This window comes from Haliotis rufescens, unplaced genomic scaffold (assembly GCF_023055435.1).
Source record: "Haliotis rufescens isolate VD_foot unplaced genomic scaffold, xgHalRufe1.0.p SCAF_2, whole genome shotgun sequence".
Lineage (NCBI taxonomy): Eukaryota > Metazoa > Mollusca > Gastropoda > Lepetellida > Haliotidae > Haliotis > Haliotis rufescens.
The window spans coordinates 71,946,114-71,973,396 of NW_025963890.1; the positions used below are offsets into that span (position 1 = coordinate 71,946,114).

At 44.4% G+C, this 27,283-nt stretch overlaps 1 protein-coding gene across 1 annotated transcript; it reads right to left on the reverse strand.

The window, feature by feature from the left end:
• Positions 1-360: 360 nt before the first annotated feature.
• LOC124133195 (flocculation protein FLO11) lies at positions 361-27,165 on the reverse strand. Its single transcript, XM_046497471.2, has 18 exons — positions 26,846-27,165; positions 24,255-24,418; positions 23,919-24,143; positions 22,671-22,779; positions 21,703-21,961; positions 20,724-20,821; positions 18,895-19,873; positions 17,707-17,777; positions 17,351-17,554; positions 16,889-17,050; positions 16,023-16,183; positions 15,239-15,337; positions 14,030-14,231; positions 12,547-12,832; positions 11,296-11,534; positions 10,959-11,117; positions 4,467-4,567; positions 361-2,522 (listed from the first exon to the last, which is right to left on the reverse strand). Exons 1-18 carry the CDS (start codon positions 27,078-27,080, stop codon positions 2,442-2,444), a joined length of 3,834 nt encoding a protein of 1,277 aa, XP_046353427.2. The 5' UTR covers positions 27,081-27,165; the 3' UTR covers positions 361-2,441.
• Between the last annotated feature and the right edge of the window lie 118 nt (positions 27,166-27,283).

A 27,283-nucleotide genomic window follows, 5' to 3' on the forward strand; every position in this document is an offset into this window, starting at 1 on the left:
TGAGGTGAAATGGGGTTTAACGTCGCATTAGATTATTGCTCTTGTGCGTGCTTGTACAAGTCCGGACTAATGCCGATTTTATGGTGCTAGCACGCTGAGATACCATGCCACAGTATAACATGAATACCCCTCTCAGACACAGTATACTGACTCCGAGCTGACCAGTCCTTGTTTTAGCCCCTGAATGCTGAGCGCCAGACAGGGTAACAACAAGTACCATCCTTTAACTTTTTTTGGTAGGACACGGCCTGGGATCGAATCCCTGACCCGTTCCCCCACTAGACCATGGATGCGGTCAGCGTGGCACGCGACATGACCTCCAGAGTGTCTGGTCTCAACACAAACAACAAAGAGATCCTCCAAGACTTAGCATATTTATTTGATATTCTCTGTACACATTAAATATTCAACCTGTCCTGTACGTATAAAAAAACAAATGGATTTAATGTTAGGTCTGAATCTTATGAGTAACAAGTACCAGTAGCTATCAAATAAATACACAGAATTAAAGAAATAAGTTCGGATAACACAACTGGTTAACTGGAGGATTGTGGATGATGATGATGATGATGATGATGACTTATTGTAGCCCTTGAATCCACTGTTTTCCTCAATATTACACCCTTCAGAGGCAGTAGGCAGAAAAGAGACTGACGGGCTTAAAAATCAACACAAGGCCACAATGTCTTGCAGCCTCAGAAAGTAACACAAAAACCTTTACTATCAACAAAGGAAGTTGTGAGAATCATTAACAAGCCTTGGTGAACATTAGACATGCACTAACCCTTATGTTATATTATTGGTTCAGTGGAATGTCATTCAGGAGGTAAAATCTGGGCGTCTTTGATATTCGTTCTTCTACACGCCACCAGCCCACAGACAAGCAGACTACCATTATGTGCTGACCTTTAGTATCACGGTCATCAAAACTCAAGTCTGGTGACCCCTGTCACGATATGGCTGGAATATTGTTCTATCATAACACTCTGACACTCATCCAGGCTTGACAGTGCATGTTGTTTTCTCTAAGGTTCATTTGAAAGCCTTTTTACAGCTGTATGTGAGGAGATTTGAAAAGAAGATAGGACAGTCAGAGAAACAAAGGAGAAACAGAAATAATAGTGAATGATATGCATGTTAGTATTGTTACATTGGGCTAACTAACATTGACAATGGAAAAGTTGATAGATCAATACAGTGTGTATATTAACACAATCTAAACACAAATGACATGACAAATTACCATGACGATCCCATCCATTACAAAGTATGAAATTAAGGCATTCGTCCACGTCAAAATCATCTTTCTGCTGCAGTAAACCTCTTACTTCGTTCTGAGCCACACCAAAAGTGCCCAATATTAATCCAAGTCACTAAGTATATTAATTCCTTGGATACAAGCTGATTGCATCTGTCCAATACTGAAGTTTAACTCTTGACACAGGCCCAGTTATAAAACGCTCCTGCGCTCTGATTGGTGGTTATTCAACATATCATATTCGTATACATGTACGCATTTCATTGTTTTCATTTGTTCTACCAGTAGCGAGCTGTGAGTGTTCTATACACAAGTGGTCAATTACTTTATATATACAGACTAATACTTACAGTGGCAAGGGTTCCTATGCACAAAGAGATCTTAGCGCTATGACATTCTTTACTCGGATACTTTCACAGACCAGAACAGTTGAAGCTTTTAAGATCGTTTTGTGAATTGGGCCCATAGTGCTATCCCATAAAGCGTTGTTAGCACTACAACTGTCGTCCATGTGGGAGTTATAGACTGTCTTAGCGCTAAGATCGTTTTGTGAATTGGGCCCATAGTCCTATCCCACAAAGTGACATTAGCACTACGACTGTCCATGTGGGTGTTATAGATTGTCTTAGCGCTAAGATTGTTTTGTGAACTAGGCCAAGGGTCCTGTCCCACAAAGTGATATAAGCACTACGACTGTTGTCCATGTGGCAGTTATGATTGTCTTAGCGCTAAGATCACAATGTGGATCTGGGCCCAGATCAGATTACAATCTCCAAACATTCTTTGCCAACCTCTGATAAAGAGGTTACAGACATCCAAAACATCTTACAACGTTCTTAGTTCATGGAAAGTCAACTATACTTAATAATAATCTTCAATAATTCCTAATCTATCAGCACTTCCAACTCCAATTAAGGCTATGACTTCACCAAGCCATTTTGGCACCAAATATAAACACAACTGCTGTCTCGGAGATACACACACTACGTCCTACCTGACTATGTATAAAATATCACCAATAATGTTCCAGTGTTCTTGACAACTAAAACCCAGTGCTCTCCACAATCTAAAATACTGGCTTCTAAAATCTCTGTACTTCACAGTGGACCGAGCCACCATCGGCTCCTCCTGTACTGTGAACAGATCAGTGAGGTGTGGTTGCGTAGACAAACGGTAAACAGATTCAGGGCGTGAACACCATCAGGTTATCTCCACTAACGGCTACACTGTCCTGACAGGCTGGGGTGAAAAGGAGACTCGGCCGCTGAAACAAGAGGCGTGAAGAGTTAGATTTTGGGGAGTGCAGGGATTTGTCTATTTCCCTTGGGAAATATCAGTTTGGGGGTCCAAGACCGATGACAGCGGTGGCATGATTCGCCATATTACCAAGAATTGTATGGATGTCATTGCAGTGTTTGCGATAAAGAAGGGGTCCTTGTCATTACCCTAATGTCAAAAGACAAGTTTCGGGGTTCCTGGATTCGAATACTGTAGTAGCAAACCTTGTACCTCAGTCTCATTAAAATCGCGTCTTATTTCTCTCTACTTCTAAACAAAGACGTCCTATTACGGGTCACCACTTTGAAAAGTATTCCAGTTATATGCATCTTCACGAGGCAAAGGCGTTAACTAACTATAAAAGTCCAGTTTCCACCTTTGCTGAACTAGGCTGGAATTCTAGAGTTAAAATTTTGGCTGGTCTAATGAGTCTATGCATAGTCCAATCAAAATCACTTAATGAACAAGACATCCATTAATAAACATGGATTTCAATGTGCAGATTTTGGTCAACTGCAAGATTTGCAAAGGATATGTACCACAAAGTGGGCATTGATAGATATTCTACCATGAATTTGGAATTTACTCAATTCCGATTGGTCAATCAGAGGCTATTAAATCACAATAAACCCCCTCTGATTGAAACAGCTGGTTTGACGGCCTCATCACCGCGGAAGCTAATATTCAAAGAATAGTACTTTTTTTAGTCATTGTCGGTAGGCATATTTAAATAATTATATCTACAATTACAGGTTACAAAGTGCACAGATGCGGTTACTACAATATTCAAAGGATGTGTGGCAATACATTTCGTGCAGAAAATACAATAGAAATCAACAAAGGGAATGTTTTTATGTTTTGGAAACAACAGAGAGCTTGGAATTTTAGCGCTATATACGACTGTGACGTCATATCTTTTGCGTCACAATGAGCAACATGACGTCATAATGGTGACGCATGATGTAGAGCGAAAGCCTTGCAAAGCTTGCTTTGTTTTCTTTAGGGATGCCCACCTCAAGCTTACCAAGTTGCCCTGCTTATATGCTTCCAATGCCTGTCATATGTTAGAGTGAAGTATTACGGTGTAAACAAACTGCTTGAGTATATACGCACCATATTTTGTTCGGTGATTCCGTAATTCAGATCGATAACCCAGTCAAAACACTCCACTCAACCCATGCCGCTTTACTCAGTATATTTGCTAACACCAAAGAGTTCACGTTTTATTTAGTCATGGTAGAATGGAGATAAACATACTGTGTTTTCAATGTAGAGCTAGGTTACCTGTAGATTTAACCGCGCTAAATTTAACATTTATCAATTTAGCACGGTTAAATCTACAGGTAACCTAGCTCTACATTGACAACACAGTATGTTTATCTCTAATTTGCAAATCTTTTCATGTTTTTAATCAAGGTGCTCAATTGATTGGATGTACGTTGCAGGGTAAGACCTGTTTTATAACAACATAGATCTTAATCATCGATCAGATCGCCTTGACTGGGTGCGGCCATTTTGTTTGAAGCAAATGCAAGTGATATAAGAGATGGAATCTTATTGGTCAATAGGAGGGACATAACTCGTAACACTGGTGGTGCTATGAAAAAGCCTGGAAATTCGAGCCTAGTTTGGCAAGGGTGGAAACTGGACTTTTATAGTCAATTTACGCCCTTGCCTCGGGAAGATGAGTTAAATTATGGCATGTCAATTGAATGTGGGAGGAAAGCCCAAAATAATAATGGTTTCATATATAAACCACCCTAGTGAAACCCACAAGCACAGGTACAGTGCTAACAAATCAAGAAACACAATCAGGCGCAGGGGGATTCGCACCCACAATCATAGGTTTCTGGTATGTCCAAGGGACACAACTCTTCACAGCGAAGTTTTAGGTGACTGGGTCACCGTGCTGCATGAAGAGTGAACGTACCGGTCTCCCTCGTTGTGTTGGGGTCGTGTCGACTGAAGGCTCTGTCTCCTCCTTAGGGGGTGTAAACAGGTAGTCACCATGGCTCCCACGTGGCTTGGGCACTGGAAATACAAGGTCATTGATGCAGTCATCGGGAAATAACTCTTCAATATTCTAATTACACTATGTATTTGTTCATAAACTTTAGCCAAACTTGGGCAATGAATTGATCACAAGATCATATCAAATGATATAACCTATAAGGGTAGAATCATCAGGAATAACTTTCCGATATTTGACCATGTGCATTTTTAATGATTCTCAATGTTGATTGGTCAGTTGGAGCCATCATACTTCACAGTGCTTCATTGCTGATCAAAAGATGATATGATGTCATCCATTGTTAATGATGTCAGAAATCAATTTTGTAGAATTTTCCTATTCGGAATATTCTATAAGTAATACGTTACCACTGTTATACCGAGGCTGTTGTCTCCCACAACTGCTGCTATAGCGAAATCTACCACAGAGATCTCAATTACCTCATGCAGCACGTGCGTAGCCACCTAGCTGCCATGTGACACCCTTCACTCTTGTCTCCTGCGAGAGCAAGTGCTCGGGGGACGGACGGGCGGGCAGCAGCCCAGTGGTAACGTATTACTTATAGAATATTCCGAATAGGAAAATTCTACAAATTACATTAAGTAATACGTTACCACTGTTATACCGAGGCTGACTACCACAGTAGGCGGTGGGGAGCACCTACAACCCGAATCCTGACTGCTAGCGTTCCTTCCGACCAGCGGAAGTAAACACCAAGGCGGAAGCACTCGATGCACATGCACCTAGCTAGGCGTTACCCTATAGGAATACCAAAGCACTGTCAAGCGCATACCGTAAGGCTCAATCGTCATTGCCAAAACGATTGGTGACTCCAAACGGCCCCACTGGATAGGTATTTCATCGCCACAGCGGATGAGAACACTGTATCCGTGTGAGCTTAATCTTAGATCAGGTTAAACAGTCGAAAAGAGGGAAATTAATTTCATTCAGACCGTATATCCCAGAGCAAGCCTACTTAAAGTATGCATTAGGCGCGTGACCTAATTCCAGTATTTGTAAGCATGCATCACAAGGTTGGGATACACGACAGACAATTAAAGACATAATTGTCAAAATACAAATAAGGACAAAGCACACAAAAAGCCGCCCTCACCTGTGGTGTGAGTGCGCTGGTTTGCGGGACCCCAACTCCTGTACCCACGGCAGTGGGAACATTGGAGTAGACCCAGATTGACCACCGTGCAAGGTCAGACGCCTGAGGAGTTCGGAATTGCGCTGGGCACACCCCTTAGGTGCCCGCTTGCGCCGCGATCCGCGGGCCAAGACGGTGCACACTCTCCACGACGGCATCAGCGACCTGTTTGAGGTAATGATTGGCAAAAACCGAGTCAGAACGCCAGTAACAACCTCGTAATATTCTGCGAACAGAGATATTCGAGTGTAGGGCAAATGTTGCCGCTAGCGCCCTGATCTCGTGCAGGTTTGACCCCGCTACCGGTAACCCCCGAGACCGGTACGCCAGATTGATGACAGAACGAAGCCACAACGCAATCGAGTTGCGAGGTATGTCAACCGTGCGATTAGGGTTACACGATATGAACAGACGGTCACGCCCTTGTCTACGTTCATTCGAAGCCTTAAGATAATACTTAAGGGCCCTAACCGGACACAGCGCTCTGTCCTCAGTATCAGCAGGATGTAAGATTTCTTTGAGTGATCTTACAGTGAATTCTCTCTCCGTTTGCCCGACTCTCTGATTCTTGGCGACGAAGCCCATGAGCAGGCCCAGGCGGACCGCTCCTTCGTCACCCCTATCGAATCGTACCTTGGCGACATCGAGTGCATGAATTTCGGATACACGTGCCGCCGTGGCAAAGGAGAGGAGAAATGCTGTTTTCCAAGTCACATGCCGGAACGAAGCACTATGCAAGGGTTCATACGGAGCTTCCGTAAGTGATTGCAACACTAGCCAAAGATCCCAGGCCGGTGCCCGAAGGCGGCCCTTCTTAAGATCGTGCTGTTTGAAACCCTTGATAATACCCCGTATCACCGGCTCTTTGGAGAGACTGGTACCCATAGCAACGTCCCGTACCGTAGCAACGGACGAGACATAGTTGGCAATGGAACCCCCGGAGAGTTTCCGGGTCTCTCGCAAGTGAGACATGAAACGAGCAATATCCTGCACAGATACCTTATCTGGCGAATGAATGTGATGTTTACAACACCACTTCGTGAAAATAACCCAACGTGCATTATACACCTTCTGGGTAGAATCACGATGCATACTAACGTATGCCCGAGACGCCTGGCGAGAAAAAACTTTACTCCTCAGACGCTCGGTGACAACATCCACGCGTGCAGATTGAACTGCCCTGCGTTTGGATGAAGCTGACGGGTGTGAGGGTGGATCAAGATCCGGTCTCACAGGCAGTGGAAGTGGCGACTGCGTGACCTGGGTCAGCAAGTCGGGGTACCACGATCTGTTCGGCCACATGGGCGCGATCAGTAACATTCGACAGCGAACTCCTCGGAGCCGGCTTAGAATGTGTAGCGGGGTAAGCATAAGCGACCAAGCATAAGCGACCAAGCCCGTCCAGTCTAACGCGAGAGCATCGTGATCGATGGCCCTCGAGACCGGGACTGGTGATACAAACAACGGGAGTTGATTGTTGAACCGCGTTGCGAACAGGTCGACCATCGGACGACCCAAACGTTCGCACAGCCACTGAAACACTACTGGGTTCAGCATCCACTCTGTGGGGCTCGGATCCTGAGGCCTCGATAGAGCATCGGCCAGTACGTTCCGCACACCTGGGATGTGACGGGCGCGTATCTGGCACGGGACACTGTCCACCAGAGCGTAAAACTCGAACGTGAGATCGAGTAGCGAGTGACTGTGGGTTCCCCCCAGTTTGTTCACATAGGACACTACCGTCGTGTTGTCGGTCGCCAGCATGAGCCGGGCGTCGACGAGACGATGCTTCCAGTGATTGACTGCGTTGATGACTGCCTTGAACTCGAGACAAGTGATGTGAAGACCTAGTTCGTCTAAGCACCACAGCCCCGAGCTCACCTCCCCCTCTAGATGGGCGCCCCAGCCCACTAGAGAGGTGTCTGTATACAGGGTCAACGTGGCCCGGTAGGGCCGCATAGAGACTCCTGATAAGACAATGTAAGGGACCGTCCACCACTCCAGATGCGGTCGGAGCCGATCCGGGAGGGCGACGGTCGCACTGTTCACCTCCGTTGCTAACAACTGGATTAAAAACCGTTGCAGCGGGCGGAGTTGGAGACGACCCCGTGCGGTGCAGTCCTGGGCTGATACAAGTAGCCCTAACAGCTGTTCCCAAAAGTGAACAGTCTGTTGCACCGCTAAGACTTTGGCAATCATCGCCTGAATTTTGTGCCACCGGTCTGGGGGGACAAAGAGGCGATGGGACACCGTGTTGAACCGACCTCCGATGAACAGCAAGTTCTGAGAAGGGGTTAACTCGCTCTTGGGGAGATTGATAATCCACCCAAATTGCTCCAAGAGCCGACGTGCGAAATCGAGATGGCGTGACAGGGTGTCCGTCATTCGATTTGCTACTAGCGAGTCGTCCAGGTACGCGAAGTACCGGACACCCCTCCTGTGGAGGAACCCCACTATGGGGGTGGTTAACCGGGTGAACAGCCAGGGAGCGGACGTGTGAATCATTCTGAGTTCGGCACTGTCCTACTTGGGAACGAGAAATATCCTGGAGTAAAACCCCGGTGTTATTTCTGGTAGAGCTAACTCCCGTACTGCCCCTTCTCCACCAACCTGCCGATGGCATCGGCGAGGATGGGAAGATCGGTTTCCGAATCGAAACCTGCCAACGGGGCAACGGTGAGCGGCGGATTCGCTTTGAGATCAAGCCGATAGCCGTACCGAATCGTGTTGACCACCCACGGGTCGTCGAACACTTGTTCCCAATTCTCCCAGTAAGTCTGGAGTCTGGCTCCCACTGGGGAAGGAGAGGGGGCCCTGACAGGTTGCGACAGGCGCAACTGTCCAGGGCCAAGTGACTCGGGTTCGCCTAAGGGCCAACCGAAGTTGGCGCTGTCGGCATACGAACCCCTCCAGTGAGAGTCACCTGGAGGGGCCCTTGCCGTCCGTCGACGACTTGGGCTTCCCCCAGTTCCCCGTCTTCCCGCGAAAGGGCAGCTGATTGCCCATACCGGAGCCCTCAGGGCGGGGCTACTTCCCAGAGGAAGAAGAACCCGACCCCTTAGACCTACCGGCCGCAGCAGCAGCAGCAGTCCGTGGGAGAACCTTCGACCAGACGGGCCGCTGCAGCCAAGTAAGTGTCTCCGTGAGACATGGAGTGCCGAGCGAGGGCGTCCAGCTGGTGCAAGGTAGCTTGCGTTACCGTAGCAGCCGGTGGGGCACGGACACCCAACCGCTCAACATGGGCCTCCGCGGTAGGACCAGCCTCGGGAAAGGCAAGGTCATGTACCGGGAATAAACCCTTTCTCCACGACGTCGGAGGCAACGGGAGACCCCGACCGGAGGCCGCCGCGAAGGCGTTCTCCAAGGAAGGCTTGAAACTGCGCAGCAAGGTTGATGCGGGGAAAGCCGTGTCGGAAGACTCATCGTATACCTCGGAGGAACCCACAGTCGTGGATTCCCCGCGGTACCGGCCGGGGCATGTCCTCAAAGAGGTCATAAACCATGGCCACGCGGTCCTAAACCGATAGCGGGAGCAACGGTTCGGGGGAAGGACCGGTGACCACGGGAGCCGCCGCCGTACCGGTGGACCCCGCGTCCGACCCCGCGGCCACCGAAGTGGCCGGGGACGGAACAGCCAGCGGCCTATCCTGAGATAAGGCCGCCAGCTTGGAGTCCACAAGTTATGCAAGTAATGCAGCGACGGAATCCCCGGACAGCACACGGGCCGCCAAGAGATCCGCCGCTTTACCGGTGGACCCCGCGTCCGACCCCGCGGCCACCGAAGAGGCCGGGGACGGAAACAGCCAGCGGCCTATCTTGCGATAAGGCCGCCAGCTTGGAATCCACAAGTTTCGACAACAATGCGGCGACGGAATCCCCAGACAGCCCGAGGGCCGCAAGGGGATCCGCCGCAGCCGAGGAGGTGGTACCCGCACGGGGACCCCGACCGGACGAACCGGCCACCACAGGGGAGGAGACGGACTGTACGTACAGCCGGTACCGCTCAAAATCCGCAGGCCCCAGACCTTCGCACAGGATGCACCGGGTGTCCCCGCAAGGAACCCTGCACCGCGGGCAACGATCGTGGGGATCCCGGGACGACAAAAACTTTCTGCACACCCCATAACTCCGAGGAGCAGGGGTAGAGGGGGTGGATACTGGGGACATATCCATGTCAGACATTGATTGTTTGCTATAAACAAAGAACAAAACATGGTTACAACGCACGCACCACAATGATTCACAAACGAACATTTTCACAAGAAAATAAACGAGCAATGTGAACATATAACATACACATATAACTTTTATTAAAGAAATAAGTTATGTTAACCCCCAAAACATACAAGAACAGGGGAAACGTAAAACACAACGTGCATACGCGAACCCCGCAAGTATATAGAAAAAAGGGCGGGAAAAAATTTCCGTTTGGCGGGAAAATTATAACCAAGCGTAGCTACCGCAACGCCCCATAAAAGCACAGTTTATTAGAGAATAAACTATAATAAATATCACCAAATCTTCAAGGAACGCTTCAGCAGGAGAAAACACGTCTTGCTAAGCAGACGAAGGAGACAAGAGTGAAGGGTGTCACATGGCAGCTAGGTGGCTACGCACGTGCTGCATGAGGTAATTGAGATCTCTGTGGTAGATTTCGCTATAGCAGCAGTTGTGGGAGACAACAGCCTCGGTATAACAGTGGTAACGTATTACTTAATGTAATATGTGACGTCATCTGAGCAACAGGCTGCCTGATGACATTCACCATTCATTCACTCCAGACAAGTCAGATAATCCATAGTTCCTCGTACCTCATTGGTAATTCTCTTATTCCACCACATTGGAGAAAACCTAATTCAATATTCAATCAGGGTTGGAGGCGATAAAGGCCCATCATTTAACAGACATTAATTAGCAGCGTTAGAAATTGGCACTAGTCCCGTAGTCCTTGCCAAACTGCCTAATACTAAAGGTATCATAAGGACTACCGGTAGTAGAAATTTGCCATTTTTAGGGGTTTTGCTATATGTTATCATTATAAGGACTAGTGGACTGAAACTGTTTGTTTCTAAGGCTGATTAGATTTTTCACACTCGTCATCTGACGATAACATCTAGGAATCTAACTACAGACAATGTCCAGACAAATTCTAATATCAATTGAGCCCCAAGAAACAGCAGTAGTCTCATAAAGAAAACACAACTTCAAAACAACAGGTTCATCTCCTAAATAAGAATCACATCGTGACTCCCACTCACCTAATGCATCTCGGTTGTATGGGGTGGAGGGCAGTTTGGCATGTGAGACCGGTGAACTGCCAGGAGACTTTGCAAACTGGACACTACGCCGTGATCGTCGCCGCTGAGTGGATGGCAACTTCTTGAGCACAGATCTTTTACCTTCTCTTTGAGTTGATCCTGAGAACACAAGAACCCACAGGCTTATGCACAACATCTTGTTTAAAACTTCCTGCGTTTACTTTAAATGTACCAGAGGTGTAACAACTTATCAAACTAATGACGTAAATATCTACAATCAAAATAGAAATAACACAGCCTTTGAAATTCATGCTTGTAAACAACAAGCAGGACTTACCTTCTGAAGGCTGGAAAAACTTGGAGAAGGATGAATCGTGATTGTCAGTGTCGTGATGCTGAGTGGTGGTCTCCTGCAGGAACATGGACAGGTCGGACGTGTTGTGGGCATCTCCCTTGGCCTCACTCTCACCCGACGGCTGCAGGAAGCGAGGGTCAAGGCCAGGGGTCTCCGCAGATCCTGTGGGTTGGTCGCTGACAGGGGTTAGCGACAGGGACTTCCTCAGTCGTATGCTTCTCCTGTAACAAAAAATGTAGGTGAACTTTGCATCAGGAAACTATCCCCAGAATAAATCATTATTGATACAATTTAGAGAGAACATGGTCAGCATAACATAGAATATCCAGGGCTACTTCCATCTCAGTATGTTAGATCTTTCCTTGAGTAACAAGAAATTCTGCACTGATTGTGACACAGCATAGACTTGATGTAGAATGATTCATGTCATTAGAGCATCAACAATTTCCTTCCGTGAGGCAGTGTCTGAAATAACTGCCTGCCCGCCTGCTCGCGACTGCTAACTTTTCTGTTGCAGCAGCACTGCATGAAATTTTCCTCCACCTGCCCGACTGTCTGTCAGATAATTTTAAGACTACATTTGTATTCAGTTTTACTATAGCTCCTTGTAGATTGTCAAGTAACTGTTTGCATTATTTCAACTGAATCAGACCACCTCCGTGGTCTAGGGGTAGAGTGTCCGACGGAGAGCGGAAGTTCCGGGGTTCCATCCTCGGCTGCATCATACCAAAAGATGTTAAAAGTTGGTACTTGTTGTTACCCTGTTTGGCACTCGGCATTAAGGGGCTAAAACAAGGACTGGTCGGCTCGGAGTCAGTATACTGTGTCTGAGTGGGGTATTCATGTTAAACTGCGACATGGTATCTCAGTGTGCTAGCACTATAAATTGGCATCAGTCCAGACTAATACAAGCAGCCACACACACACACACGTGCATGCACGTCGCTATATAAGTGCAATAATCTTGGACGCGACATTAAACCCCATTTCAGCTCACCTGAATCATGACGTGATTTTTCTCTTAGCTTTTTTCAATATTTATAATGCTCACCTGCCTGACTGTCTTCTTGGGTTTTAAAATTATTTCAAACACTGCCGTGATGAGATGCTTGTAAATAATTTGATAAAAAATGACAAAAACTGTAACTTGTCAGAGGAAGCATGATAGTGTCATTATAGGTTCAAAATTGTTACTTTTATGCCAAAGTCATAATGATTAGCATCTCTGTTTACCGTTTAGGTGTGACATTAGTATCAGCTGGCACCGGGGAGGCTGCATGGGGTGGGGTGAACACGCCCGTCGGGGACAGAGGGACACCAGGGTCTCCCTTCACTAACGGGGTGGCCAGGCTGCGTCTGAGCTTAGGTTTCGGGGTGATGTCACACAGCAGGGGGCTGGGGACCGCTGGCACGTAGCTCTTCCTCCGCGGAGTCTTGGTGATGAGGCTGGAGGCTACATCACTACTTGTCGGTTTGGATAGTGAGTCCACTGGAGACGTTTCTTTGGCCGGAGAGCCAGCTGAAGAAATCACAAACATGAAGTAGCATTAACATTAGCACTATTGAGTGAGTCAGTGATTGAGTGAGAGAGTTGAGTTTCATGCTGCTTTGAACAGTATTCCAGTAATTTCACAGCACGTCAGCTTCATGTTTGAGGAAAGCCTGAAGTGGTAAGACTGACACTCATGACACCCATGGAAAGGAAAATGGGGGCAAACCAGGATTTGAAGCCACAGTCATAGGTTTCTGATGTGACAAAGAATACAACTCTGTATTGTGGCACCTTAGGCGACAGGGCCACTCGTGCCCTCTTGCATTATGGAGAAAGTCCCCCCCTACCCTCTCCCTCCATTCTTACACACACACACCTCCCTTCCACCCACCCTGAATCCACTATTGCATATTGACCAGAAATGGCCGAGCAGTGGCCATGAATTGTCGCTTTAATATAGCTAATGTGGTGGCCATATTGAAAATGGGATTCAAACCTCTTTAACACATTCAAATGTCATTATTGGCGTGAACAAGCACATGACATATCAGCTTCCTTGGTTCAGTGGTTTCTGAGAAGATTCTTACGACAACTGTTTGTTGTTGATTTTTCAAAAATGGCAGCCATATTTGATTCTGACTGATCAAGGTCTTGACAAACTTGGTACAACACAACTAGAGGTTGCCCAGGAAGGTTTTTGAGAAGATTTTCTTATTTTTCTGGTTTTCAATCAAAGATGCCTGAATGGCGAATTCCAATCTTGATGCCTTGACTAAATTTGTATCCTCTTATAGTCTGAAATATCCACAAAATTTCAGCTTAATCCATAAAGTCAATCTGAAGAAGAAGTAAAAAATGTAACAAGTTTATCGGTGCCAACAACGCTGAATGACTTGCATCAATAAAAATTCACAAGCTCACATGATCTTTCAGAATCTACCTGTGAAGATCTGGGGTAGAATAGGTCTTCAGCAACCCATGTTTGTTGTAAAAGGCGACTATGCTTGTTGTAAGAGGCAACTTACGGGTGGTCAGACTCCCTGACTTGGCTGATGCATGTCATCGTATCCCAATTGTGTGGATCGATGCTCATGATGTCAATGACAATCACTGGATTGTCTGGTCCGGACTTAATTATTTACAGACCGCTGTCATATAGCTGGAATATTGCTTAGTGCAGCGTTAAACAACAAACAAACAAAGAACCTTTCAGATCTACCCTACCTTCACAGTGTTTGGCTGGGCTTTTGACTGGACTTGTGACGGTGAAGAAGCCGAAGTCAATCACCTTCACAGCTTCTGCCGGTGCAGCAGCCTGAGCTGGCGATGTCGCCTCCACCTCCTTCTGCTTCTTCATCTGAGCTCGGAAGGCAGCAAACTTGGACGGGCCACCTGCCTTGGGTCTGGACGGAGCAGCCGACTTTTTCTGAGGGAATAACCAATGCTCTGATTTAGCCAAATTCCAAAGTATTGGATGTGAAATGACAGCCATTAGTTTTTCATTCCTGCCTCACATGGTATTCTGCAACACAGCACTGGAGACTTAACCACAGACATTACAATTGTTGCCAAATTCAAAGCCTTTTCCCAAATCAAGCGGTCTTTTCAAAGCAGATTCATATCAAGTACAGTTGAACCTTGCTTATCTAGACACTAGCATTTTCTTAAATATTGTCCGAATAAACAAGTTTACAGATATCTAAATAACATGTTAAATGTGCCAACACTTGGTCACCGTTTTTATTGCATGTTAATTAATAGGGTTATCTCAAACTTCACCTCATTGTCAATTGACAATGACTGCCCAACTAATGATCGAGACAAAATTATCACAGTGGTCAAATGATACCCATCCCTTTTGTTTGTTTGTTGTTTAACGCCACACTTAGCAATATTCCAGCTATATGACGGTGGCCTGTTTTTAAGTCTGGACCAGACATCATGAGCATCTACGCAATTGGGATACAATGACATACATCAACCAGGTCAGTGTGCCTGACCACCCGATCCCGTTGTCGCCTCTTACGCGAGCATAATCGCTTTTTACAGTAACCTACGGTGGCTGAAGATCTATTCTAACCTGCATCTTAACGGGGCCCCACATCTTTGATGTTGGTGGCCGGGTGATGAATTGTAAAACAAACATCATCACCCCTGGCAGCTATTCAGTAAGGGGGACACAATTGTGTGTATTTTCCTACAGTTGGTAATTGAAATTCACAAATTTCGAGGGTAAAGAAGCATGTTATCTGGTACTTATCTCATTCACGTAAATATTATCCGGTGAAGTTCCCGGATATACATGGTTGGGATAAGCGGGGTTCCACTGTACATGCAAGACCTTATCAAAGCCAGAGTGTCAAAATTAAAGGCCATTTGAAGCTTGTGAGAAACATTGGAATAATGTCTTGTGTGCATCACCTCAACCCTTACCTTGAGAACCTTCTTCACCGGCACCACACGTTTAACTTCCTGCCAGTTATTGGCTTGCAGAGTTTTCAAGTCAACAAATTTCTTATCCACATCCTCAACCTGTCAAAATATGAAATGTTTGGAATGACGAAGCTCGGTCTATGCCCATGAGCATTTCCTCAACATGATAGTGCAATATAGGACAGGTGCGATTTCATGTATGTTTAAAACCAAAGGACATATACATGGATTTAATATTTCACTAAGCAGTGACTGTCCTGGGACAAGTATGTTACTGTCATTTGGGTATAAGGTACAGTCCATCAACACATTTTATTTGTTATAAGATAGCTAATCTTACCACACAAACCCATTTTAATCTTAGTCTTGTCAATGGGAAATTGCACCCTGAAGGATATTTGTCCTGTCTTGTCAAGTAACTTGTTCAACTAATCCAGTGACTTGACAAAACAGATATTTGAAAATGCAATATCACGTCAGAGAACACCAGAAATAGGCTTCACACTTTGTACACATGAAGGGACTCAAACCTGGGTCTTCGGCTTGACAAGCGAAAGCTTTAACCACTGGAACCCTACCGCCCCTTCAGTCAGAGACAAATTCTTTTCTCATACTGCTTCAAGACATCCAGCATGTCTAGCATATCATTTTTTTTCTTTGCAAAACCTAAGGCAAATAATTATTTTCCTTTAATACCTGGATTACTTTTTTTTTATAGAAATAACAGGTCCCAGTGAATATGAAATGGTCTGTATGTCAAGGGAGTTATTTGTATTGGTGCTACCTGGAAGTAGATCATGTCCCAGAAGCCCTGCAGATCGGTGCATGTGGTCTCCTTCTCCCCGGTCTTGAACTGGCAGTTGTCCACGAGGCCCCTGAACTGCTTGAAGCGCTGGTTAATGAGCAGCTGGGCCTGGCCCACTGTGGTCCGGATCTGACCCTCAACTGCAGCAACAGGATAAAGTCATCTCACTGCCAGTACTTGAAGGGTTAACCATGCATCGGGACAAAAATGTTAGGGCAGATTTTAGGGGTGTAATACCCAAGTTGCTTCACAATTTGTTACTCTGATGGCATAGAACGAAGAGGTTGGGGTGAGGATGGAGTTTGGGTGGGGATGGGGTTGGGGGGAGTTTGGATGAGGTGGGGATGGGGTGGGGTGGAGTTTGGATGAGGTGGGGATGGGGTTGGGGGGAGTTTGAGTGAGGTGTGGCAGGGTGTGAGGTGTGTGAGGTGAGATGGCAAATATTCCAGCCATATCACAGAGGTAATACACCACAAACAGGCTTCACACATTGTCCCAATGTAGGGACTTGAACCCGGTCTTCAGCTTGACGAGTGACAAGACTACCCCCCACCCCTTCTATAGGAAAAGAGAACACACACACAAAATTATGAGAAGCTTCTTAAAGTCAATTTTAGAATCTGTAGTACCAGTAAAGATAGATTGACTTACAGATTTCAACTTTATATTCTTTCAATGCAACGTGTCGGCACAGATACTTGTACCTAAGCACTTGCTTCATCAAGGTACCAGCATCTGTACCAAAATATCCCACTGAAAGATTCAAAAAGTTTAAATCTCTTCCTTGATTGGCATGGTTACATGTGCAAAATTCTTTCATTTCTAAGAGATGTTTATAAGCTCACCATCTTCAGCAATGTTGGCTGCCTCTTCCTCCTTTGTTTTATTCCACAGCATGATGTGCTCATTGAGCCGGGCAGTCTCTGACACGAGCAGGTTGCGGAAGTAGAGAACATCATGCTCTCCTCCATCCTTGCCTGCCTCGTTGGCAACAACTGCTGCTTTGGCTGGGTTTCAAAAAATCAATTTCAATTTTACAGTTATAAATAGAACAGGATGTATCACAGTTTTCTCATGTCAATATTCAGACCCACATCTACGGCAAATTTCCGCAAGAAATCCCAAACTGGAAAGAAAATTACCCGCATCAAGTAATAGTGTTTTGTACCCCAAGGATATATTTAAGTTTTGGAATGGTGATTAGTATTGTATCAGCTATTCTCTTTTAAGTTTATTCTAACAACAAACATGGGACCTTTTCATAGCAACTGAGACACACTCCCATCGATTTACATCTTGGAATTTACCTGGGCTCTTTGTTCCCTCAGTGGTGCTAGTCTTCTCTGATGTAGGTGCGACAGCCTCAGGTTCCTTTGTGGCGCCAGTCTGTGAGTCGGCGCCTGTAGACGCTGGTTCTTCAGTCTCCATAGCACAAATGGTCGATGGACAGTCTTCCATCGGGGGCACGTCCAGGACATCGTCAAAGTTGAGGGGCTGGGTCAGACAGTCTTCTGTAAGAGAGACAAGGATCAGGATAACAGTGAGGATGCTGGTAGGAGTTTATAATCACTGCTCACATTAAAAAAGTTATGCAGCAAATAGGCTGAAAGTCAAACGTCTGAAGGAAAACAGTAAGGAAACACAATGTCAAAAGCAGGTGTACCTGAAAGTCTGGGTGCCTTTGGGGTACGTCGTCTCATCTCTATCATTGGACTTGTGGATAAGATTTTCACCCTGCAAGAGACACATGTAACCCATAGTTTAAATACTGTAAATCTGGAAGGTTTGTGCCATGAAATTATCGCGAGTTGCTTACAAAAACCTTAACTGGAAAGTTTTGTGCCATGAAATTATCGCGAGTTGCTTACAAAAGCCTTAACTGGAAAGTTTTGTGACACACTGTTGAGAAATACAAAAAGCACAACTACTTTGGCTCATGTTTATTGTTTATAAATAGGAAGCCGTGAGATGAAATGTAACTCAGTGTCAGTGTTTTTTTTATGTATACATGTTGAAGTTGACAAGAAATGTCATAGCTTTCTAAGGCTGGCATATGTCTGGACTATTCAGTGTTGAGTGAGCAGCTTGATGAGATGTGGCTGTAAATGAACTTCCCTAATTAGACTATTGCACCAAGTGTAATTAAGGAAACAGGATGCGAGGGATCATTTATTTAATAATGCACTGGCTGTCTTCACAATGTGTGGAAGCGAGTAAAAGAAATATGCTTCCTCACATTTTTTGTTTGTTGTTGGTCTACAAATATAACTGCACCATGAAAACATTGCAAGTGTGTGTCCCTCGCTGTTTTTGAAGTACTTTGAGTTCTTTGTAATGACAATCTGACTGATCTTGCTGGGTAGGTTGAAGGCAAGATTTCTAAACAACATAGTTAGAGGTGTAACGATATGGTGGGGTGGCGATACTCTGGGTGCAATACGTATATTTTATTTATTTTATAAAGTTGGTATTGTTTCTTAATGGAGGTGAATCTCAACATGAATCATACATTCCTAAATTTCAGAGATCGAAGATAGGATATTGTCGGCAGAAACATATAGGCTAGAAGGCACTGAATGTTATGCTGTAATGCTTTTTATAGCTAACCAGGAAAGTCTAGAGAATCTGTGTCAGCTGGTTGTTGAGCAGCTCTGCTAATAACGTGAGGTAACATGTATCGCGATACATGGTTTGTAAATATTGTATCGTATCGTGGGCCTTGTCTCTCGATACAAGACTGTATCACAACACCACCAAACATAATAGTATGACACACTTCTCAGCAACATATCAAGATGTTCTACGTTTACCCAGCAGTGTATCTGAACGAAAGTATGTTGTTATCACTGACCACTCCTCTGGACTCTTTGCCTCGCTGGGAGTGGCCGATGCTTCCGTCCTCCTCCTCTTCCTCCCACTCTTTTGGGCAGATATGGGCACCCCTGGCTCACGAAAACATCCCGCATCCGAGAAGGAACACCGCCGCGTTCTCACAGGGCTAGATTTGGATGTCTCGGAGTCTTCCTGGACCTCTTCTTTGGATGGTTGTGACTCAGACTTCACAGAGGGAGTCGATTCCTCAGGATTTGTCGAGTCAGGGGGAGCAGAATTATTTGCATCAGTTACGGCTGGAATGAAAACATCATCTGAGTCTGTAACTTTCTCTTCTTCAATCGCATCCATGGATGATCCCTGCTCTGGAATTTTCTCCAAGAGGGAAGAGTCCGATGAATTTCTCTTGCTTCTCCTTGTACCCCTTGGAGTTTTCGTCTTTTGTGGAGTAGGAGTCTTTTTTGGAGTGTTTGTCTTTTGTGGAGTTCCTGTCTTCTCACAAGCATCACCAGACTCCACAGCAGAATCAGAATCAGACACATTCCTCACAGACCTTCTCCTAGTTGCTTTCACTGGCGTCCGACTCTCATCATTGGTCACCTTGCTGTCAGTGTCTGCAGCCACATCCTTGTCCTGAGTATGGACCGACAACCGTCTAGACTTGCGTGGTGAAGCCACCTCTGCTGCCATGGTATCAGACATCTTCTCAGCATCGCTATCAGCGGCATCACTCCTGACTGACGTCCGCCTTGACCGTCGCGGTGTGGTTGGTGGTGGTGGTGGTGCTGTAGTTGATGCCTCAGCCACCTCCATCTGGACTGGTTTCTCCTGTTGAGTGCTCTCTGCTACGGGAGTCATCTGCACTGCAGTCACATCTCGGTTTCCATCACTATCCGAGTCTGTACTTGAACTCTGAGAGGATCGACTCCTCGTCTGTCTTCGAGGTGTCCTCTTCACTGCAGTGGTACTGCCTTCATCGGATTCACTAGCAGATGAAGCTAGAAAACAAAACAGCAATCTTTTTTATGGGGTGACAAGTGTGACAGGTTGCTGATAAAGCTGTTTAGTTGAGCCCTTTGGTATTTAACTGTGCCAATAAGAACAAAATAACAATTATATTTCTACAGCATGTAATTCCACACCTGCCAGTATACTCATGGGGCTACGACATTATTAACCAGGTCATTGTATCGGTGTGCACTCATTTCATTCTCCGCTCCCTGGGAAGTATACAACCCAAGCTGCCTATGAGGCCCTTGAAAGTTTATAGTCACATTACCATCTCATCCTACCAGTTACGGGGCATGGGTGGCCCAGTTGTCTAAGGCACGGCTATTCGTTGTGCAGAGTTGCGTCCCTTGGGCACGCCAGAAACCTGTGGGTTCGAACCCCGCTTCGCCCCGATTATGTTTCTAGGTTTGTCAGCACCATACCCATTCTCTTGGGTTTCACCGAAGTGGTAAACGTCCGAGACCTGCATCACTTCGGGCTTTCCAGACACGACGTGATATAACTAGAATACTGTTAAAAGCAGCGTTAAATCCAACTCACTTCTACCAGGTACACATTCACTTGGCAAACAGAGGCATATTTCAAACAAAATCACTTGCATAATGAACCTCCACATGTAACCTGTGATTCAGTGTGTTATAGGACCGAGGCCGAGAAACACTCAGGAGTCAAGCTTGCTGAATACAGTAACCCATCAAACTACCCTCCGTAGTTTTCTTAACTTTGCCTGATTTGTTAATCTGGACCACATGCCACCGAACATTGTGTAGTGTACAGATATCAGGTACCACAGTGTCTGAAATGTTGTGTCTCCTGACGAGGGCACGAGACACTCACCTGAGTGCACCACCAGTGTCTTCTGATGTGTCTGTTCGTCATCAGCATCTTGGTTGCATGCTGCATCCTCTTCCTTACTGGACTTGGGGGTTGAGCATCTGCACACGCAACAACACACGATACAGAGTCAGCACGCTCACTCAAAAGTTATTCTATTGACAGTGATTTATCTAGGATTCCAAACTAAGTACCCTTGGCAGGCAAACTGAGAAAAGCTCATCATTATTTGTTTAAAATTTGGATCTTTGTTACCATGGTTACAGTTCACATTTTCTCAAATTATGAGGTATTTTTTATGAGGTAAAACTAAGCACTGATGCCTTTTGGATCCCCTTTATTGTTCCTGTACTGAGTCAAATGCAAGTCACCTCTCATGTTCACAAGGCAAGGGAGTTCACTGAAGTTCAGTTTCCACCCTTGCTGAACTAGGCTGGAATTCAATCTCATTAAATAAGATCGTAGTTCTTGCTACCACTAATATCAACAAAGATCTGAGGACATCCCACTTAGGGTCACGTCAGAATGACCTGTCATGCCACCAAACAGAGCGTTGCTTACCAGATCAGGAAAGTGACAGTCGGAATGTTTTCTCTAATTATGCAGCCTCGAAAAATTCAACACAGGGTTTTCCAAACAGTAAAAAGGGTTTAGACTGAATCCATACCCTCTAGGACATCTATTAGCCATTACAGAATGTTCTTTTGCACAGGTTTCAAATTTTTAATCAGGAATTGGTCAAAACGGTGACAAAGGTTGATATTCTTCCATCTAACCTGGAAACCCCCATCCATAAATAATAGCCTTAAGCTTTTGAGCATAGGACATCAGCAAAATTCTTGGAAATGGAAAATGAAGCATTCCATGTGCTGCCAGCCCTGGACTCCCAAAATTATAACCAAGAGTCTATTGGACTCAAAAACAGAAAGACCCAGGTGAATCCCGATCTAGTTTAGAATGATGAAGTTGAGGGATGCCTGACCTGCCTGAAGGTGGTTCCAGGAAGAAGGATGTTGACGTCAAGTCTCGGCGGGGATCAAGGAAGCTGTTTGCACTTGCAGGACTCAGAGGTTTGAAGGAGAAAGATTTCACATTCTCTGGGGCCTCAAAAGCAAAGTCTGTTGGAGCAAAAGACTCTCCCCGGTCCGTGGACACCTTGGCTAAGTCTATGCTGTACTGGGGAGACAGCTTCCTGCCGCGAGTCGTCCGCGTCGGGGGAGCATCTGATGTTGTTACTTTTTCTGTAGTGAAATAACAACTTATGAGGGAAAATAACAATCTTTTACTGGGATACGACAACTCTCTGAAAGAAAAGCTGAGAACATCTCCAAAGGAGGTTGCACAAGGTGAACTTCTTATCAGCTATTCAGCATTGAGGCTTCTATATTCTGAATATGAGCAATCAGTAAGAAAGTAAATTATTTTAGTAAGTGTATCATATTGTATCAAGGCAGAAAATGTTTTTGTAGTGTATCATATCGTTGTATGAAACCGTTTCACGTCTGCATGGAACTCACCAGTACACAGGGCATACATCATTTGACCTAAGTAACTTCATGAAAACAAAACACATTTTGTAGGTGGAATTGAAAATTGGAAATGTTAATATAAATTGAATATTCATATACTTATCCCATCTCACACTATGCACATATATTTTTTCTTCTTCGAACCTATGTGGAAATGTGCTTGAACCTGTTTCCAGCTTCTAAAACAAAAACATTCGGCCAAACACACCCAAGCATCTCTATGGTTACGACCCCTTGCAGACACACATACTCTTCATGCCCACAGTTTTTGTTTTGGAAGCTGGAAACAGGGTCCAAGCACTTTTCCACATAGGATCGAGGAAGAAATGAGATATGCAAAAATGTGAGATTGGATAAATTTTAAAATTGTACATTTTCAAGAGACCTGACTGGTTGCAACAAACTGACAGACTAAACTCACTCTGACTACTGGCAAATGTTGGTCTATTGACAACAGATGCTTTGGGTGAACCCTTCAGTTTGGCCGACGATCTTGTCTGGCGGGCAGTACGCACAAGAGGGGCTGGAGCCTGAAATATTACACAGAAATAAGATAGCTACATGATAAATCTCAAAGAATAATGAAGAACGAAATTGGTTTCTTTCATGATAAAACATTGTTGTATGCATAATTCATGTAGGATGCAAAGCGATTTTGATTTGTGTGATGAGCATCTTTGGTTTAACAAAGTGTTTGTCTTGATTGAGTGGGCAGATTTTGTGGGACATCGCACACATCAACTGCTGGTTTGTCTGGTTATCTACAGGACTGTGACAAACCAGGAATATTGCTTACAGAACTGAAATTTCCTAATCAAACACAGAAACATACTCCAGGGTTATAGCTTGATCTACGAAAATTGGGGGGACACCAATTTCAAGGGTCTTTACAGGAAATATGCGGATCCTGTAAAGTACATCTTCCCGAGGCAAGAGAGTTAACTGACTTTAAAAGTCCAGTTTCCACCTTTGCCGAACTACGCTGGAATTACTGGGCTAGATTGCAGCGCCAACAGTGGCTATTACCAGTTATAACCCTTCCAAGCCTACCAATCAGGTTCCACCTCCCGTATCGCTTGTGTTTGCTTTACACAAAATGGTGGCGCCCAGTCAGGACGATCTGATCGATAATCAGGATCTATATTGTGATAAAACGGGTCTTACATCGCGAAATGCATCAAATCACGTCAGCACCTTGATTAAAAAATTGTACAGATTTGGAAAATATCTGCTGACAACGAGTGGGTGGTGCACATGATTTGCAAATACTGCAATCGATCGAAATCGGCACGACAGTTTACGAACCGGATTTCAATTTGAGTGCGCGATTTAGATTGGGCTATGCATAGACTCGTTAGTCCAGCCAAAATGTAACTCCATAATACCAGCCTAGTTCGGCAAGGGTTGAAACTGGACTTTTATAGTCAGTTCACCCTCTTGCCTCAGGAAGATGTGTAAAGTAATGAAATGGCGTACCGTACTGCCAGATTTGATGGACCTTTACAGGACAGAGATTTTACAGGACTATATATTTCTTTTCAAAAATTTGATACAATTAATATCACTTGTGAGTCCCTTGGAAAGCACCATGTTCTTTTCATGTGTCCATTCTCGACATTTTTGCATACTGGACGCGCATTTCTGCTTTGTGTAAAACACTGATACTCACTGGTGCAGCTGGTTTGGACTTGGTTTGCTTATTGGAAGTAGTTTTATTCTTCTGAGTAGCATCGTTGTTTGACCTTGTCATGCGTCTAGTGACTGGAGCTGCTGCTTGTTTAGCAGGTGGGGCAGAAGTAGCAGCCTCAGTCCTTGAACTAGTATTGCTTGAGCTCTTCGACCTTAGTGATGTTGATGTGTCTTTTGATTTTATGCTTGTCGTCTTGGAACTCGTCTGAAACACAAAAAGTTCAAATGATAATAAATTCAAAGTCATGTTACCATGGTAACCTGTGTTTTAGTTACAAGTTCAACATGAATGATGCTTTGTTTTAATTCTGCCTACCTTATCTTTGCTGAACAAATTACTGTCTGTGCGCCTTATATTCGAAGAGACCTTGAATTGGTTTTTTTTGGCTTTATCTTGAGCTTCCTGTTTCTTTTTCTGCTCTTTGTCCAATTTCCACTGAATTAAACGTTGCTTTAGTAAATCTGCTTTGCTTTTCTTATCTGAAAAGAAGAAGGCAAGGTGATAATGATTAATAGGGTTGTGTATTGGCAAAAGTACTTGATGCAATATATTGCAAGTCAGGTGTCTGCATTGAGATATTATGGGAGCTAGGTCGTGGTAAAGTGAAATGAAGTTTAATATCGTGCTCAGTATTAATGCACTTATTAGTGGTGGGACGATACATCGATGCATCGCGATTTTTTACTTCTCGATAGAAGTATCGATCATATTTCATAGTGCCAACTGTAAATTGTCAGTGTGCCAGGTATTTGGCCATCCTGTCTATGAAAAAGATGGCTTATGGATCACAGACAAGAGCACATGCAAGTATCGTGATACATATCAGATTGCAAGTAAGGTATTGTGATTTGTATCAGATCTCAGTTGGTGCGATGTGAATGCATGTTGATTTTTATAGTGCAAGCCCACTGAGATACTATGACGCAGTTTACGTGCACAGCACCTGGCGGGGTAACAACAAGTATCATCTATCTGTCTTTTGAAAAGATTTGGTTGGGGTTTGAACCCATGAACGTCCACTCTTTGGGCAAACACTCTGTCCATTTGACCACAGGAGGTACATTGGGAGCTAAAGTGTTTGACACCAGTTGTACATGCAGTTCCTATTTTCTGCACATTTCCTGACAGCTCGGGGAACAGGCTCACACACAGGGTACATCACACAATATATCCTCAAGATCAGTTGACAACTACTAATGTCAAGACCTAGCCAAAGTCCAGTGGGTGTCCTAATAGAAGACATTTTCTCTGACCACAGAGTAAACCTAAATATTTTCAGTATATTTCATTCCAGTGTTTTTACATACAATGTAGGATATTCTATACACATAACCTAATAATCTTGTGGAAAAGCCTCTGCTGCAAAGAAGTAATATAACTAGGGTATTTTGTAGGGCTGGGACAATACACCAACTGCGATCCGATATGTATCATGATACCTTGCTCATGAATGGATACGTAGCATGATACTTGCATGTGCTCTTATCTGTGGTGCGTAGTGCAGTTTGCAGTGTCAAGTATAGTGATATGGATGAAATATTTACATTTTCCCAGCTCATGTTCACTAGTAGTTAGTGTATTTATTAAAGAATACATTTAAGGTAATAATCAATACTGTTTATTTAGTGTGCAACTGTCATCGATACTTGTATCGAGAAGTAAAGAATTGTGATCCACCAATGCATCATCCCACTAGTGGTATTTTGGGTGTATGCTTAAAATATACAAACAGGGTAGTTTGGTATGTTTTTGATATATTAAGTATCGTTTACTGTATAATTATGTAAGTAAGAGATGAGTGATGGAAATACAAAGAATATAACTATATATGTACTTTGCGTAGGAGAAAGATGAGCAGATATAGTGCTCGATATAAGGAACTTCATTTCACCTGTACCAGGTGCAGGTAGACATGATAACCAAATTGCATTAAACAAAACCAAGTTGCACCCTGGTCCCATAAAATTACCAAAGTTGTAACGCCGGTGTCACATAGTAAGTACATGTCAGTCAGACACAATTTATTTAGTTTTTGATATGCGCTTGGTGCATATAGACAAAAATACGAGGTTGCATTTTTCAATAGGTTGCACTGATGCATGTTTTAGATAGCTAAATTTAGCCTGAAAGACATGAGGACATTTTCATTACTTTATCTCAGTCAGTGTCAATGTCATAGTAAATGAATATAATGAAGTCTGTGAACCAACGTAAAACCCTGTGTGCCAATAATTTCAATGGTATAAATGCAGCCCTGGACTTGGGAAATGCCTTGGGAAATGGCATGAGACAATATCAAAATGTTCTCCACTTTTGCTGAGACATTTTTCTGCATCTCTTGCTGAGTTTTGGCCTACCAAATTTAAAAAATATTTATACAGGTGGACATTTTGGATGACAGTAGGCCATGTCCTAGGAAATGAACTGATCTGAAACCCTGAAATGGCAATAACAAAACTGTCACAACCATACATCATTACATGTACATAATAGACATTGACCTGTATTTAATAAAATAAAATTATGGGAGGCATGGATATGCATTTTGCCGATACCAGTTCTAAAAAACTACCCTTCGTACTCGTAACTAACATCATAACCAAGACGACTGTCAGATATCACATTTACAACTTACATAAATACATGTACATCCCAATCGATAACAAATGATTCATTGACAAAGAGTACATGATTCCCAACGACAAAAGAGAGGGAGCTGTTGTATCGTTGTACCCATGTTCGTGTACAAGCCCTACTGATACAGTTAGCATAGTCCTTGGACAGTTTAGGCATTTTCGCTATTGGGCCTTGGACGTTTGGAACGTACGATCATCGAAACAATGACACTGACAGGGAAGTAACTGAGGACGCGGCAATCCTGGACACTTTTGATCTGTTCTACCCACCATTTGTAGGCTTGACCGGAGTTTTGTTTTCATATGATTTTGAAAGATTCGTGACGTTTTGGTCCTGTTCTTGCAGCGGTGACAAATTGTCAAGATCTATTTTCCTTCGTTTGCCAACTTCTTCGAAGCGGAGATTTTTCCATTCAACTGATCTTCTTTGAAGACGCGCCTTCCTTTTATCCAATACGTCAGGCTTCAATTTATACGCGTCGGCGTACTGTGATGATGATGCCATGTTTGTTTATAAAAATACTCTAATTTTCTTATCCCTATCGCGGTTCATCGGTCTTCAAACTCCCGCTTTCAAATCCAATCGATAACAAAGTGTTGATTGGTTAGAATCTATTTCCGGCAAAGGGAGATAATGCTAACGCTCAAGAACCATCCGCTAAAAATGTTTTTGTTGCGATCGTGATCTTTCGGGTCATGTCTCTCCGC

Bases quoted from the DNA above. Each gene is read 5' to 3' on its own strand.
- LOC124133195 (XM_046497471.2), bottom strand. From the start codon at position 27,080: ATGGCATCATCATCACAGTACGCCGACGCGTATAAATTGAAGCCTGAC. The intron at 11,535-12,546 runs GTAAACAGAGAT...TTTTTGTTACAG, and splicing joins ACTAATGTCACACCTAAACG to GAGAAGCATACGACTGAGGA. The intron at 2,523-4,466 runs GTACGTTCACTC...CTCTTGTTTCAG, and splicing joins CAACACAACGAGGGAGACCG to CGGCCGAGTCTCCTTTTCAC.